This window comes from Bombina bombina, chromosome 3 (genome assembly GCF_027579735.1).
Source record: "Bombina bombina isolate aBomBom1 chromosome 3, aBomBom1.pri, whole genome shotgun sequence".
NCBI lineage: Eukaryota > Metazoa > Chordata > Amphibia > Anura > Bombinatoridae > Bombina > Bombina bombina.
Window position 1 is genome coordinate 430,365,735 of NC_069501.1, and position 18,833 is coordinate 430,384,567.

An 18,833-nucleotide genomic window follows, 5' to 3' on the forward strand; every position below is an offset into this window, starting at 1 on the left:
ACATAATATACATATATGCATTTGTGATTGGATGATGGCTGTCACCTGATGCAGCGGGCGTGGAAATAGACATAACTTTGAAATCTGTCAGAAAAAAAAATCTACTACTCATTTGAAGTTTAGACTAAGGGGCCGATGTATTAAATGTCGGACGGACATGATCCGCTGTAGCAGATTATGTCCACCCGACATCTGTCGGCATTAACATTGCACAAGCATTTTGTGTGAAATGCTTGTGCAATGCCGCCCCCTGCAGATTTGCGGCCAATCGGCTGCTAGCAGGGGGTGTCAATCACCCCAATCGTATCCCATCGGGTTGATTGCTGTCCGTTGCCTCAGAGGTGGCGGAGGAGTTAAGGAGCAGCTGTTTTACAACCGCTTCTTCTTAACTTATGTTTCCAGTGATCTGGAAACTACGGGGGTAGATTGCAGCATCCGTTGTTTGTTAAATCTACCCCTAAGTGCTATTGCATTGTCTTCTTATAATGCATTTGTTGATTATGCAAAACTACTGTATTTACTAGTACTTTAATACAAGTTAGGAAGCAGTAGTCGTTATCAGGGCATCGATGCACAATAATTTTCTTGTGCAATGATCACTGCAAAGACAGACGGACAGGTTCCCTAGATAGGAGCATTGTCTGTCCATCTAATAATAACTTGGTCCCCTTGTCTTTTATTTTTTGTACCCGCTATATAGTACGTTGGAATCTGTTGGCAGATTACAAATTTGTAACAATAATATACATTTAGCTCTCAAGATATGTGCAGACTTTTGTATGTTCACATGGAAATTACCTAAATTTAAAAAAAGATAATTAAAAAGATAAATGACATGATTGCATAATTAAATTACACATAGGATGCACAACATTAAGTATATTTATTTTAGTTTAAATAGAATTAATAATTGCTTAGGATAGCCCATAGAGGCATAGAAACATTGTGATCATTTTCAGATGGGCATTACAATTTCAGTAGTAATCTGTGATTTTAGAATTTTTCTCTCTCAGAATTAAATATTTTCTATAAAACAAATGCCTAGCTTTTTTATTATACAACTGTTTGTCAAGTTTCCCAGTTTCTTCAGCAATCTGTAGTTTGGAGCTATATTGCATTTGGTTTTTCAAACTCGTAGCTTTTTTTTCCAGACTTTAAGACAAAGTGGTAGGATCTGAAAGAACAATCCACCTTCACTGTGGCCTTGATTGTCTACTTCCTTCTCTACCGACAAGAATCAAGTAGGCATTGGTTACATCCGGGTCAGCTGATGCCAGAAGGCAGATGGTATGACACTCTCAATCTTATCCATTAAGATGCTGAACGGAGCAAGCAGTGTCATGAAGAACTATAAAAGAGTAAGCAGAGAAGAAGTTGTGGGTATTTCTTACATCATAAATGTAGTCCTTGTCACATATATATATATATATATATATATATATATATATATATATATATACACACTTTGTTTTATTATTAAGGCTGCTATTTGTCTTCATGTTGAAAAGAGACTTTAGGTGCCATTTTTTTTTTTTTTTTTTTATATTTTTTGACAACTACCATCTACAGAGTTCTATAGCCCGGCACATAAATGCATGTCTGGAGCTAGACACACAGATTCCATGTCACTAAAGTCTGTCTTCAAAGCAATATTCAAAACAATAACAGCAAGGACATTTGTTTCATACATAATGGGGTTTGTAGCCTAATCCTTTAATGTGATCAAGACATCCAGCTTTTCAGTGTTTGCAACAGACTCTAATAAAATGTCTAAGACATGTGATCAATGAATTTCTGGTGAAATCAGGAAATGAATACTAATCTAATGACCTAGGGAAAGGATAAAAAAACATTATGAATATCCTGAAGGACAACCACTGTCTATTCCAGCTAGCAATGTACTGTATTCTCATTAGTATGTATAAATGTATCATTTGGGTCTCTTCCTGTCAATTAAACGTCGGTCTTAAAGGGTCACTAGACCTTCTGAGCTTATAGGGTAAATTCTATAAAATTCGCCAGTCTAGACCTGGTTTTCCACGCTGGCACTCACAGGGGCGACCCTCATGGAATTCTCTAAAAACATATACACACACACATACAGTACATAAATTCCCACACATCCCATTCCAACATTCAAATACCATATACTTTTTAACCCTTATAAAATGTTTTTATTAATATATGAATATTGTTTTCATAAATAGTGTATATATGAGTGTATTTATGTTGTGTTTGGTGCACGTTTATTTTTAGTCCTAACCCTTTACGCATAGTCTTCAGTCACACTAAGCCGACGAACACAAATTGGGATTGCAATTGGCAGTTCGCATTTACTTTCAACTTGTAATATGCACCCAAGTTAGCGCAGTTGTGATATTGCAATACCGTGCCCATGCTAACGTTAGAGTGCCACTTGTCTTTTATAAAGACGGAATCACGCAAAAACCAATGATACTAAATATGCCATCATCAGAAATATGTAAATGTAAAAACACCATAAAAACATATCTACAATGTATTGACAGTTGCAAAATCAACACAGACATAACTACCAGTAAATTACATTAAAAAATATTTTAATAAAAAAATAAATGCCACTCTATTCAATTGCAACACATACATACATAGATCACATTAACCCCATAAACAAAAGAAGCACTCACTGATAGGGGCCATGTTGGTCATGTTGTCAATGTAAGAATGTAATCAACCCCTTTGTCTCCAAATGCTTCTCTAGATTCCTCTATATACAGCCAATTACAATTAATAACCTGCTTTTCTCATCTTGCCAACATATTTGACAAATAAACCACTTCTTCCTTAAACTCAGATGAAGCATTTGTTTCTTTTCTAAACTCTTTTTGACAAAGTATAAAGGTATTGGGACAGGTATCGCTTTGAGATTATAATATGAAATATTTAATTATTTGTAGTAAAACAAAACCATTTGCAATATATGTTAAATAATAATTTTGCCACATTTTCCTTTAAATTTTAACAATGAAATTGTGAGCATTGGAAGTGCACACTGCAGTCTTCACAAGCATAGCCTGGTTACATTCAGTCCTTGTTGTCGGCAAAAGGTGCTACGATAGGAGGCTGTAAAACAATGCAAGTTTTGCTAACAAAATTACACACAAATCTTGTCTACTACAGTAGCAAGTCCAGATAAGCTCCTCAAAAGAATCCAAGGGGTCGATTTATGACGCAGCGGACCCACTCCGTTTCAGTTCCGCCTGAAGCGGAAGTTAAGAAGAAGCGGTTGTAAGACCGCTGCTCCTTAACTTGTCCACCACCTCTGAGGTGGCGGAGAGCAATCAGACCGATCGAATACGATCAATTTGATTGACACCACCTGCTAGCGGCCGAATGGCCCTAAATCTGCATTGTATCAGGTCCCTCCGCACAATAATAAATTGACCCCCAAGTGTTGAAGAGGGTTTGGACAATGAAAAACAACTGCAGCAAAAAAAAAACTGTTTAATGTATTCAGGCAGTTTTCATAATCAACTAGTATGTCTTATAGTTTTGAAAGAAAAACATATATCCCTTGTCAGCTTTAAAATACAGGATAATGAATTCAATAGTTCTGTTTACCTTTACGCAGTCACACAGTAGACAATAATCAGGATTATAAAATAGTGATAGTATATTAGATAACTCAATGATAAAATCATCTGTTGTAATTGGGAGTTGGACTGATCCAAAACAAAATACACAGAACCGACAAAGAATTTAAATGGCATTTACTTGTCTAATTTTGAGAAGAACGATCCATTAGGATGGTCTTGGCATGACAGGCCAGTGTTGATGTATAAACGTATTCCTATCATGAAGCCAAACTGTTGGTCTCTTTTAAACATAGACCCAGATTACCTGCTTTACTATGTAATCTTGTTTTCCGAAGTACGGTTCCCCTTCCCATGCTAAAGGAAACAAACTACAGGTGGCCCTCGGTTTATGCCGGTTCAATTTGCCCCGTTTCAGAATAACAACCTTTTTTTTCAGTGAATAGCATTGCAAAGCAGTGCACCAATTAAAATAGCCAGTAGGTGGAGCTGTCCTCTTGTGTTGCAGCAAAGTTATGCAAGTTTAGCAGACTTAAATTAATCTGTGTACACAGAACAGACCTTAGCTATCGAGCAGCAAGATCCAGCAGCCACTTCCCTATTATCTTCCTGTCCAGCTGCTTGAGGTGAGGGTGCCTAACTGCCTATTAATCACTCCAGATTGAAATGCATAGAATAGGTGCAGACCCAATATTATCTAACATACTAATAATGCAGAGAACTGTTTGCAGAAAAAGGCAGGTAAAAAAATGTTTTTGTTCATTAAACTTAGTTTGATGATACAGTCTGCTGTGTGATTATTTAATTAGGTTTATAATGCTGTTTAGCATTTAAAGTCTTCATTTCAAAGCTTTAAAAATAATGTATTAGGTGTTACTTATGACAATTTTGAGAGGGTCCTGGAATCTAACTCCCTCACTTCCTATTGACTTACATTATAAACTGGGTTTCAATTTACAACGGTTTCGATTTACAACCATTACTTCTGGAACCTAACCCCGGCGTAAACTGAGGGCTACCTTGTTTTTTTTTACACTTAGTCCACTAAAACTACTTATCCTTCTGATTTTATTTTAGTTTCCAAAGACTACAGCAGCCTTTTAAAAGTGTATCTGTTCTCAAGGGACACTCAGGTAAAATTAAATTTTAATGATTCAGATACAGCATGTAATTTTAAACAACTTTCCAATTTACTTCCATTAAAAAATGTGCACATTCTTTTAAATTTACACTTTTTGAGTCACCAGCTCCTACTAAGCATGTGCAAGAATTCACAGACTATACGTATATGCATTTGTGATTGGCTGATTGCGATCACATGGTACAGGGGGAAGAGGAAATATACATAACTTTGAAATTTGTTGTTATCTTGCATTTGTTGATTATGCAAATCTACTGTGTTTACTGGTCCTGCAGGGACAACACTGGTGTAACACCTGACACATATTCAAGGTGTTTTGGGTGATGCCAATATATACTAAAAGAGTAATTTATCAATCAACTGGCTGCTAAATGTGTTGAAAGCCTGTCAAAGGTAATCCAAAATCTTTCAGAAAACAGAAAAACAAAAGTGTGTATTAGGAGCATAAATCTCAGTAGGCTTTTTCTATTATATTATATATATATATATATATATATATATATATATATATATATATATATATATATATATATATTACACTTTAATGTACATAGTAGTCAAAATTAAACTGCACAATTCAGATAGAGGATACCATTTTTTTTTAAAAAAAAGTTTCCTACTTCTATTATCAAACATACTTTTTTCTCTTGGTATCCTTTATTGAATTGTCCTTTTCTTGAGAACATACCAGGCCAGACTCAAGGGGCATGCATGTGTCTTGAGAACTATATCTAAAACGTTGTTACAAACATTGTTGCAAACAATACTGCCATATAATAAAGACACATGCCCCTGAGTTTGCCGCGTTAGGCTCCCATTTTTAGATAGGTAAGTTGTAAAGTTTTTTTTTTTTTTACTAAATGTTATAGTCTGTAACATCTGAAGTTCTCCCCTCTTGACTAAAACCACAAATTCAAGCAAACCTTCTTTAGACGCAAAAAAATGTGGGGGGGGGGCACTCACAAGAAGTTCAGGATATCTAATATAGAGGCCATCTCAATATATAAGCTTGGTAAGTCAATTCCCAGAAGTACTGAATGTCATAAAAGATGGACATCTTATTCAGACGGAAATAACTGTATTTTTCAAGAGATAAGTTTACAATGGTACGATCTAACCAAACCCAAGTTGTTTGGATTTTTTGTTTCTTCCAGAACCTAGCAATAACTAGCTGCATCAAAGGGACAGTACACTGTAAAATTGTTTTTCCCTTAATGTATTTTAAGTGACTTTAAGTTGCCCCTTCTCTGTTTCCCCTGCTGAGGACAATTAGGGACAGATACTAAACACTCATTTAAAAAACTGTTCAACAACAGATTCTATGCAGCTTTGTTTTGTTATAGAGATAACTAGAAGACTTGTTCAAACATAGCAGCTTCCATTAACGTAGAAACTAAAGTAAATTATAGAAACTTAACCTTTACACTCATATGTTCAATATTGAAACAATATAATTGTAAAAATACATCTTGATGCCCCGCCGGAAACAGAAGTTATGAAACAGCGGTCTAAAGAGCGCTGCTCCATAACTTGTCCGCCTGCTCTGAGGCCGCAAACAGAAATCAACCTGATCGAATATGATTGGGTTGATTGACACCCCTTGCTAGCGGCCGATTGGCCGCAAATCTGCAGGGGGCGGCATTGCCCCAACAGTTCACAAAAACTGCTAGTGCAATGATAAATGCGGAGAGCGTATGCTGTCGGCATTTATCGATGTGCAGCGGACATGATACGCTATATCGGATCATGTCGGCTCCCACTTACATAAATAGGCCCCCATGTGTTTACTGATAAGCATCCCTTTAAAGGGCATTGTTTTAATTTTTTAGCGTGCCTATTAAAGAGTAGCATCTACACATATTAAAAATATTTTTTGCTTTAAAAAAAAATAAAAAATATGTTGAGTATAATCTTTTAAAATTAAATTGATACTGCAGCATTGATTTTTGCACTTCTTTCCTAATCCTCATTGGCTGATGACAACTGCCACTGCTTTACTGGAGAACAAGAATAAAACTACAGTGTACAGTGACTAAAACTTTTACTATTAATCTACAACCACCATAAGTATCAAATAGGGTTCCTCTATTCAAAAGATAATTAACAAATATATCCACACAATTTAGGAGGCGGATTTTAATCACATATGCATCCTTCAGAATAACATTTTGCTTTATTCTTACAAACAATCGGCCAGATTACGAGTTTTGCGTTTTGAGCTGTGCAGTGCTAACGTGCAGTTTATTGTCAACGCTCACTTTCCTGCAGCACTGGTATTGCTGGTTTCTACAAACCCGGCGTTAAAAGGCAAGAAGTGAGCATAGAGCAAAATTGAGCTCCACATTGCACTCCAATACAAGCGCTGCTTAAGTCAGCGGTGAGCTGGTTGTATGTGCTCGTGCACGATTTCCCCATAGACATCAATGGGGAGAGCCGGCTGAGAAAAAGTCTAACATCTGCAAAAAGCAGCCCCATTGATTTCTATGGGGAAACACATTTTATGTTTACACCTAACACCCTAACATGAACGCCGAGTCTAAACACCCCTAATCTTACACTTATTAACCCTAATCCGCCACCCCGACACCTACATTCTACTTATTAACCCCTAATCTGCCCCCCTCGACATCGCGGCACCTATATTATACTTATTAACTCCTAATCTGCCGCCCCCAACATTGCCAGCACCTACATTATACTTATTAACCCCTAATCCGCCTCCCCAACACCTACATTATACTTATTAACCCCTAATCTGCCGCTCTGGACATTGCTGCCACCTACATTATACTTATTAACCCCTAATCTCCCTCCCCCAATGTTGCTGCAACCTACCTACATTTATTAACCCCTAATCTGCCGCCCCCAACGTCGCCGCCACTATTCTAAATTTATTAACACCTAAACCTAAGTCTTACCCTAACCCTAACACCCCCTAACTTAAATATAATTTAAATAAATGTAAATACAAATTACTATCATTCCCTAAATTATTTCTATTTAAAACTAAATACTTAAAGGGCCACTGTAAGTAAATATTTTCTATGCCTGTTACTAACTAACTACCCCAAATACGCTTTTTATCAATAGCATTTCATTAACATATCTCTACCGTATATCAGAAATCTTGTCTGCAAATTTAATTGTTTTCCAAACCCACTCCGTGGGTATCCTTTGCTCTGTACCAATCCATTTACAATACCTAGGTTTCAAAATGGCGCTTTAAACACAAAGTTATTGGTTTAAGTATTTTGAACATGCAGTGCTGAAAATAGTGGGCAGGATAACGTGACATCATTGGCGAATAAAAGATATAACTTTTAGAACGTTATGAAACTTTGTTTTGGAGAAAATATAGGTCAGTAGGTTTTTATTAATGTTTATTAACTTTAATATGTTAGTTGTTTAGCTTAAAAATTATAACAGAAAGTAATCCTTTAACTATAAAATAAACCCTAAGCTAGCTACAATATAACTAATAATTACAATGTATCTAGTTTAGGTTTTATTTTTATTTTACAGGCAAGTTTGTATTTATTTTAACTAGGTAGAATAGTTACTAGTTATTAACTATTAAAATACCTGTAAAATAAAACCTAACCTAAGTTACACTAACACCTAACACTACACTACAATTAAATCAATTCACTACATTAAATAAATTAAATTAGCTAAATCACAAAATTACAGAAAATAAAAAACAAATTACAAGATCTTTAAAATAATTACACCTAATCTAAGAGTCCTATCAAAATATAAAAAACCCACCCAAAATAAAAAAAAAACCTAGCCTAAACTAAACTAACAAAAGCCCTTAAAAGGGCCTTTTGCGGGGCATTGCCCCAAAGAAATCAGCTCTTTTACCTGTAAAAGAAAATACAAACAAACCCCCCCAACAGTAAAACCCACCACCCACACAACCAACCCCTCAAATAAAAGCCTAACTAAAAAAGCCTAAGCTCCCCATTGCCCTGAAAAGGGCATTTGGATGGGCATTGCGCTTAAAAGGAAATGTAGCTCTATTGCTGCTCAAAGTCCTAACCTAAAAATAAAACCCACCCAATACACCCTTAAAAAAATCCTAACACTAACCCCCGAAGATTCACTTACCGGGAGAAGTCTTCATCCAAGCAGCAAGAAGACCTCAACGAAGCCGGCAGAAGTGGTCCTCCAGACGGGCAGAAGCCTTCATCCAGACGGCATCTTCTATCTTCATCCATCCGGCGCGGAGCCGATCCATCTTCAAGACATCTGGAGCGGAGCATCCTCTTCAATCGACATCTTCTTCGGAATGAATATCACTTTAAGTGACGTCATCCAAGATGGCGTCCCTTAGATTCTGATTGGCTGATATAATTCTGTCAGCCAATCGGAATTAAGGTAGAAAAAATCCTATTGGCTGATGCAAGGATTGGGGTGATAGAAAAAAGGAGTAAAAAGCATCATAAAAGGAACTGGAAATATAATTATGCTTTATACAAAAAACACATAACCACCATAAAAAGGGTGGGTCTCATGGACTCTTGCCAATATGAAAAAAATGAATTTATCAGGTAAGTTCTTACATAAATGATGTTTTCTTTCATGTAATTGGCAAGAGTTCATGAGCTAGTGATGTATGGGATAGTAGCACCCAAGGTGTGGAACTACACAGAAGAGTCACTAGAGTGGGAGGGATAAAATAAAAACAGCCATTTTCCGCTGAAAAAATTAAATCCACAACCAAAAAAATAAGTTTTTCTCATAATTGAAAAGAAAGCAGAGGAATCAAACTGAAACAGCTGCCTGAAGAACTTTTCTACCAAAAACTGCTTCCGAAGAAGCAAATACATCAAAATGGCAGAATTTAGTAAATGTATGCAAAGAAGACCAAGTCGCTGCTTTGCAAATCTGATCAACTGAAGATTCATTCTTAAAAGCCCAAGAAGTGGAGAATGATCTAGTAGAATGAGCTGTGATTCTCTGAGGCGGGGCCTGACCCGACTCCAAATAAGCCTTATGAATCAAAAGCTTTAACCAAGATGCCAAGGAAATGGCAGAAGCTTTCTGATCTTTCCTAGAACCAGAAAAGACAACAAATAGACTAGAAGTCTTCCTGAAATCTTTAGTAGCTTAAACATAATATTTCAAAGCTTTTACAACATCCAGAGAATGTAAGGATCTCTCCAAATAATTCTTAGGATTAGGACACAAAGAGGGGACAACAATTTCCCTATTAATGTTGTTAGAATTCACAACTTTAGGTAAAAATTTAAATGAAGTCCGCAAAACTGCCTTATCTTGATGAAAAATCAGAAAAGGTGACTCACAAGAAAGAGCAGATAATTCAGAAACTCATCTAGCAGAAGAGATAGCCAAAAGGAACAACACTTTCCAAGAAAGTAGTTTAATATCCAAAGAATGCATAGGCTCAAAAGGAGGAGCCTGTAAAGCTTTCAAAACCAAATTAAGACTCCAAGGAGGAGAGATTGATTTAATGACAGGCTTGATATGGACCAAAGCCTGTACAAAACAGTGAATATCAGGAAGCTTAGCAATCTTTCTGTGAAATAAAACAGAAAGAGCAGAGATTTGTCCCTTCGAGGAACTTTCAGACAAACCTTTATCCAAACCATCCTGAAGAAACTGTAAAATTCTAGGAATTCTAAAAGAATGCCAGGAGAATTTATGAGAAGAACACCATGAAATATAAGTCTTCCAAACTTGATAATAAATCTTCCTAGAAAAAGATTTACGAGCCTGTAACATAGTATCAATCACTGAGTCAGAGAAATCTCTATGACTAAGCACTAAGCATACCTTCAAATTCAATGATTTGAGGCCCTGATGGAAAAACGGTCCTTGAGACAGGTCTGGTCTTAAAGGAAGTGGCCAAGGTTGACAACTGGACAGCCGGACAAGTCTGCATACCAGAACCTGTGAGGCCATGCTGGTGCTACCAGAAACACAAACAAACAAATGTTCTATGATGATCTTGGAGATCACTCTTGGAAGAAGAACTAGAGGCGGGAAGATATAAGCAGGTTGGTAAAACCAAGGAACTGCTAGCGCATCCACCGACTCCGCCTGAGGATCCATGGACCTGGACAGGTACCTAGGAAGTGTCTTATTTAGATAGGAAGCCATCAGATCTATTTCTGGAAGACCCCACATCTGAAAATCTGAAAAAACACATCTGGATGGAGAGACCACTCCCCCGGATGTAAAGTCTGACGGCTGAGATAATCCGCTTCCCAATTGTCTACAGCTGGGATATGTACTGCAGAAATTAGACAAGAGCTGGATTCTGCCCAAGAAAGTATCCAAGATACTTCTTTCATAGCTAGGGGACTGCAAGTCTCACCCTGATTATTGACATATGCCACAGTTGTGATATTGTCTGTCTGAAAACAAATGAATGGTTCTCTCTTCAACAGAGGCCAAACCTGAAGAGCCCTGAAAATAGCACGGAGTTCTAAAATATTGATTGGTAACCTCGCCTCTTGAGATTTCTAAACCCCTTGTGCTGTCAGACATCCCCAGACAGCTCCCCAACCTGAAAGACTTGCATCTGTTGTGATTACAGTCCAGGTTGGACGAACAAAAGAGGCCCCTTGAATTATACGGTGGTGATTTAACCACCAAATCAGAGAAAGTTGAACATTGGGATTTAAGGATATTAATTGTGATATCTTTGTATAATCCCTGCACCATTGATTCAGCATACAAAGGTCTCATATGAAAACAAGAAAAGGGGATTGCGTCCGATGCTGCAGTCATGAGACCTAAAACCTCCATGCACGTAGCCACTGAAGGGAATGATTGAGACTGAAGGTTCTGACAGGCTGAAAACCAATTTCATTTGTTTCTTTTCTGTTAGAGACAGAGTTATGGACACTGAATCTATCTGGAAACCTAAAAAGGTGACCCATGTCTGAGGAAACAAGGAACTTTTTGGTAAATTGATTCTCCAAGTATGTCTTTGAGGAAACAACACTAGTTGATTCGTGTGAGATTCTGCAGAATGTAAAGACTGAGCTAGACCAAGATATCGTCCAAATAAGGAAACACCGCAATACCCTGTTCTCTGATTACAGAGAGTAGGGCACCGAGAACTTTTAAAAAAATTCTTGGAGCTGTCGCTAGGCCAAATGGAAGAGCGACAAATTGGTAATGATTGTCTAGAAAAGAGAATCTCAGAAACCGATAGTGGTCTGAATGAATCAGAATATGAAGATATGCATCCTGTAAGTCTATCGTGGACATATAATGACCTTGCTGAACAAAAGGCAGAATAGTCCTTATAGTCACCATTTTGAAAGTTGGCACTCTTACAAAACGGTTCAAAACTTTCAGATCCAGAACTGGCCTGAATGAATTTTCTTTCTTTGGGACAATGAATAGATTTGAATAAAACCCCAGACCCTGTTCCTGAAACGGAACTGGTATAATTACCCCTGAAAGCTCTAGATCTGAAACACACTTCAGAAAAGCCTGAGCCTTCACTGGATTTGCTGGAACGCGAGAGAGAAAAAATCTTCTCACAGGAGGTCTTACTCTGAATCCTATTCGATACCCTTGAGAGACAATACTCTGAATCCATTGATTTTGGACAGAATCTGTACAAATGTTTTGGAAAATTTTTAATCTGCCACCCATCAGCTGAACTGGAATGAGGGCCACACCTTCATGCAGACTTGGGGGCTGGCTTTGGTTTCTTAAAAGGATTGGATTTATTCCAACTTGAAGAGGGTTTACAATTGGAACCAGATTCTTTGGGGGAAGGATTGGCTTTCTGTTCCTTATTCTGTCGAAAAGAACGAAAACGATTAGAAGCTTTAGATTTACCCTTAGATCTTTTATCCTGAGGTAAAAAAACTCCCTTCCCTCCAGTAACAGCTGAATTAAATGAATCCAACTGAGAACCAAATAAATTGTTACCTTGGAAAGAAAGAGATAGTAATTTAGACTTAGATACCATGTCAGCATTCCAATATTTGAGCCACAAAGCTCTTCTAGCTAAAATAGCTAAATACATAGATTTAACATCAATTTTGATGATATCAAAAATAGCATCACAGATAAAATGATTAGCATGTTGAAGCAAGCGAACAATGCTAGACAAAACAGGATCTGTTTCCTGGTGCGTTAAACTTTCCAACCAAAAAGTTGATGCACCTGCAACATCAGCCATAGAAATGGCAGGCCTGAGAAGATAGCCAAAAATATAAATAAGCTCTCCTTAGATAAGATTCAAGTTTCCTATCTAAAGGGTTCTTAAAGGTAGTACTATCTTCCATAGGGATAGTAGTACATATGGCAAGAGTAGAGATAGCCCCATCAACTTTGGGGATTTTTTCCCAAAACTCAAATCTAATTACTGGCAAAGGATGCAACTTTTTAAACCTAGCAGAAGGAATGAAAGAAGTACCAGGCCTATTCCATTCCTTTGAAATCAGAAATAGCATCAGGAACTGGAAAAACCTCTGGAGTAACCACAGGAGGTTTATAAACAGAATTTAAATGTTTATTAGTTTTAATATCAAGAGGACTAGTTTCCTCAATATCCAAAGTAATCAACACCTCTTTTAACAAGGAACAAATATACTCCATCTTAAAGAGATAAGTAGATTTGTCAGTGTCAATATCTGAGGTAGGATCTTCTGAATCAGATAGATCCTCATCAGAGGAGGATAAATCAGTATGTTGTCGGTCATTTGAAGTTTCATCAACTTTATGAGAAGTTTTAAAAGACCTTTTACGTTTATTAGAAGGCGGAATAGCAGACAAAGCCTTCTGAATCGTATCAGCAATAAAATCTTTTATATTCACAGGGGTATCATGTACATTAGATGTTGAAGGAACAACAGGCATTGTACTAGTACTGATGGATACATTCTCTGCAAGTAAAAGCTTATCATTACAACTGTTACATACTACCGCTGGAGATATAATCTCCGCTAACTTACAACAGATACACTTATCGTTGGTAGAACTGTTATCAGGCATTAGGAATCCAACAGTGGTTTCTGAGACAGGATTAGATTGAGCCATCTTGAAAATGTAAGAGAAAAAACAACATATAAAGCAAAATTATCCTTATATGGCAGTTTCAGGAATGGGAAAAAAAATGCAAACAGCATAGCCCTCTGAGCATAGAAAAAGGCAAGAGGCATATAGGAAGTGGGGTTTAAATAATTAAACTATTTGGTGCTAAGTATGACGAGCAACGCAAAATGAAATTCTTTGGTGCTAACAACATCCGGAAATGATGCAACTCGCGTCATGGCAGACTCAACCTTGTGCAAGGAACCTGGTGTCAACTAAGACGCCGGAAATGGTGAATTAGCATCACCGAACGTACCTTCGCGTCAAAAAAATTGTCGCGCCAAGAATGACGCAATAAATATTAGCATTTTGCGGCCTCGCAAGCCTAATTTTGCCCGCGAAAATTAATGAAAACAGTCAATTTTGAAGAAAAGACTATACCCCAGGTAAGAAAAAATAACTCCCTAAATATGTTTTCCCAATTTTGAAACTGATAGTCTGCAAAAGGAAATAAACATAAACTCATGGCATTACAGCGATGCTATGGCATAAAGAGAAGTCTGCCTTAAAAAGCAGGCTAAAAGTAAAAAAGTGAGTCATTGTGAACCTCATTTGCATATCTCACCCAGAATCCTGCATTGGAAACAATGTAATCAGAGAGTTTCTGTGGGAAAAGCAAGTCTTCTGACTTGGCTAGATTTGTAAAAAGTTTACACAATGAATTATTTTCTCTCTCTCTCTCTCTCTCTCTCTCTCTCTCTCTATATATATATATATATAAATTTGGGTAGTAATTATCAGACCATGAAGCCTTTCAAAAAGATACAACGTATATTGTCCACATATAAATGTGTGTGTTATTTTTTTTAAATTCAGTTGACTTCTTTTACTTATGATATATATATATATATAAATAAACTAACTTTTTTTTGGGAAGTCATGATCAGACAGTGAAGCCTTTCAAAAGGCTTGTAACAAAAGGGAGCAGGACAAGCAGTGAGGAAAAAATACATCAGACACTGCATTTAATAAGAAAATCCTTCACAGCTAGGGTTTTTATTGAAAGAAAATCCTGAATTCCCACAGACCAAAGGGATCAGAGAATCAAAAACTTCAGCCACGGCCTTAGCTGTAGCGGTTTTGGCTCTGAAGTTTCTTGCCAGCATCAAAGTGGATAAAGATTCTTAAATCTCCTTCATCTGTAGCGAGGTGAGAACAATGCCTTTATCTTACAGAATGGTCGTAAAACAGTAAGACAGGATGCCGTCAGTATTAATGGAAGGTGGAAAACTTGCTATCTTATTGCCATCTGGACACTGGTTGCAGACTCTCAAAATCAAATCTAATTAAAATGGCTCTAAATTGCAGTGATACTTTCAGTCTTACACACTCTAGTTTTTCTGTCTCTGGAAAGACTTGCAATAATTTCATTCCAAGCCAAAACAAGACACACTTTATAAGTATAAGAATTTATATTGATTTAGATTTACAATGTAATGTCAATTTTAAGTCATATCTTTGAATGTAAATTCCATTTGCCTACACATCTATATTACCCATTATTTAAGTTGAATGCGTTCTGTCAGCTTCGGTTTGGGGAATAGCATAGGTGAATCCTTTGATTTCACGATTGTTAAAAATGCTACATATATAAAATAATATAAACACGCCAGGCTATTTCAATGAAAGACAATGCAATATATCTTTAAATTTCAGAAAAGCAGTAGATTTTTTTGTCTGACAAATTTCAGTTTCCTTTTATTTCATTTTCTCCTGTGTTGTTATATATATATATATATATATAAGCTGCAAATGATGTGCTCTTTAATAAAGGATAGCAAGAGAAGAGAAAAAAGTAAATTTAGGTACATTGGAATTTTTTTTTAATGAATTTATCTAAATCAAGGAAGTTTCATTTTGTATTGTTATGTCTCTATAAATTTTGTCCACTATTAATATTGAGAAATCACAATGGCAAAAAATAAATCAAGTATTATTTAAAAGTTTAAAATATGAAGATTTGAGGGTAGTAAAGGTTTACATTATATCGAATTTAAATTAAAAAATGTAAAGTAATATTCACTAGCTATAATTTTGCTTGAAGAACAGTAAAGTAATTGTTTCATATATTCATTAGAAACTCATCACTGCACGCTTTTACAACTCTTTAAAACTGCTAACAAAAGACTAGGGACAAAACACTTTTTGAGCATTGTAAATCTTTTGCTATAGCGAATGAAGATTAGATATAAATCAGCTCTTGTACATATCAACCAATCAATAAGCCGTATGGAGGAAGGTGAGGATTCTGCATTCCAATGAATGCAATTAAAGTGAAGGTAAAGTTACCTATTTGACAATCTAGAATTACATTCTTTGTACCAAATAAATACGACTTTCATTCATCAAGTTTTTCACAATTATCGGTAAATGAAGTTATAGCCGTAATCAAACTATTTTTTTAAGCTTAGCCAATTCAACCCGTAATTTTTTTTATTTCTTTTTTTTACTGGATCACGTTCTGAAAACATCCAATTGAAATTCTGGCCGTTAGACGGCCGTCAAACTAAGTCACCCGCCTCCTTTTTAAACTGCGCATGCGCTATAGTTTTATTATCCATATTGGAATCAAAGCGCGCTCCAGTTTCGCGATTTTATTATGAATACCCGCATTACATCGTCTGCTTTTATGGATTTCAGAGTATCGCATGCGCAGTAGCTGGAGAATTCGCAAATTCGTGCATGCGCATTAGTGACGATCATCATGAACGCGCTTTAGAGATCCGTATACAGCGGGTGGGACCGCTCTATACGTCACAGCAAAGAAAATCAGGAAGTAGTGGTTGGAAAGAGTTTTCATGGAAACAGTAAGCAAATATATTTATTTAAAAACTATCAAAATATTTAAAGAATATTAAAATAAACTTAGCAATTAGCTTCTTCTACTATTAATTGATGCATTGACGTCTTCAAAGTAAGAAAACTTTACCTTCACTTTAAGCCTGAGGGAGTAGAAAAACTACAATTTTCAAATCTAAATTACAGGAAATTACAGCAAAACAAACAATGAAATACATTACATTTTTTTACCGTATATATATATATATATATATATATATATATATATATATATATATATATATATATATATAATTACACATTTTGTGGAAAATTAAATTCTGAGTTTAATGTCCCATAAAAATGAACTGTTAAGTGCTGTTTTAATTTTAATTGCAACATATAGGGCTAGATTATAAATGGAGCGCAAAATTGAGTTTTTACGAGCGCATTATTTGCTCTCCACTCGTAATACCAGCGCACGCAAATGTGCGCTCGTATTTGAAGTTAAGCTCAATGCGAACGCAACCTCACATTCACATTGCATGGAAGCTTTGCGCTCACGAAAGCGCACTTCCATAGGATCCAATTGGAGCCTCGTTCTGATGCTGATAGACACGGCACAGAACCAGCGCAGCGAAGGGGGTAAGTCTTGCAGAATATAAAAAAAATATATATGTATATGAACATATACATATATATTTATGTGTTTCTATTTGTATATACACATATTAACACATAAATATATATGTATATAAGCATATACATATATATTTATGTGTTTGTATGTGTATATACACATATTAACACTTAAATATAAATCTATATAAGCATATACATATATATTTATGTGTTTGTATGTGTATATACACATATTAACACATAAATATATATGTATATAAGCATATACATATTTATTTACAGTTTAAACACAGTTCCCATAGACCGCAATGTAAAGTCACTTTAACCCCTTATAACTGCTTTGTGCAGTTATTAAAAAAAATAAAGATGGTCGATAGCAACGGCGAACAACAGCATCAATAGACTGAGGACTGATTTTTTTCAAAAATGGAGATTTAATAAAAAAACAATTAATAGACAAATTAATAGGATGGACGCACAACAATTGAACAGCTGCAAGAGTTGTATGCTTTGATAGACCAGGTGCCTTTAAGTCGGCCTAAAAAGAATATCACTCGGGACTTCAGTGATGGAGTACTTGTCGCAGAGGTTGTAAAGCACTACATCCCCAAGATTGTGGAAATCCACAACTACATCCCAGCTAATTCAACCCAACAGAAGATCAGCAACTGGGGAACACTAAACAGAAAAGTATTTTCAAAGCTGAGTTTCCACATCTCAGATGACATTGTCCGCAAGGCTATTTCCAATACCCCTGGAGTGATTGAGCCTATTCTTTACATTCTGCGGCAGAAGATCGTTGGAAAGCTGCAAGATAACCCTCAGGAGAGAGCCACACAGCAAGCCAAGGAGTCTGAATATTACAGCACTAAAACTGCTCAACCAATTTATGGCTCTGTTGCAGCTCTTCCTCCTACACAAGTGAAGGCAAATTATCATCCAGATTCCACTGGAATGACCCAGACTCACACCCGAAGGCTGGACAGCAACTTGCAGCCGTTTGCACATCTGGACCCCAGGGTGCGCTTACTGTTGGAGGAAAAAGAGCAAGCATTGTTGGAACTCCAGGAAACTGTTCAAATACTACAGATGAAGGTTCAACGTCTGGAGCATTTGATTCAGCTTAAGGACCTAAGGATTGAAGATTTAACAAGGCACTTAAGAAAAAAATGACAGATGATAATATACACCAAAAATAGGCATAAAAAGACACTATTCTAAAAGACTTACCAGGATAATACCAAAAAAACAAGACACAAGTATTTTGTTTGAGAGAAGTTCATTGGATTTATGAGCTGGAAAAACTAATTGGAGCCCATATCCAATGCTGACACTGACACATAAGACCTTTGTTTAATCCATCCAAATAATTTACTGTTGTTGGACTGTCTGGTAGATGATTGTCTTCAGCATTCTGAGAGAGCTGGAGACACTTGTTCAATATAGAGTTTTAGGATGGATGTTGCACTACATACATTAATTTACTCTTATGTTAGGCAATAAGGGTCTAAAAAAATCTGGTTATGGGTATAAGCACTGTGAGTAGTGAATGAAAGTAATCATACTAGAGTAGCTGCAGAACAAGATTTGTAGAATGAAAAAGCAATAAACCA

At 36.3% G+C, this 18,833-nt stretch overlaps 1 protein-coding gene across 2 annotated transcripts in view; it reads right to left on the minus strand.

The window, feature by feature from the left end:
- Positions 1-864: 864 nt before the first annotated feature.
- Positions 865-18,833, minus strand: part of LOC128653397 (suppressor of tumorigenicity 7 protein homolog) — a 400,896-nt gene continuing 382,927 nt past the window's right edge. For both annotated transcript variants that reach the window (XM_053706647.1, XM_053706648.1), the window contains exon 15: positions 865-1,348. In XM_053706647.1, coding sequence (XP_053562622.1) covers positions 1,253-1,348 — 96 coding nt within the window. In that variant the 3' untranslated portion in view covers positions 865-1,252. The remainder of the gene's footprint in view (positions 1,349-18,833) is intronic.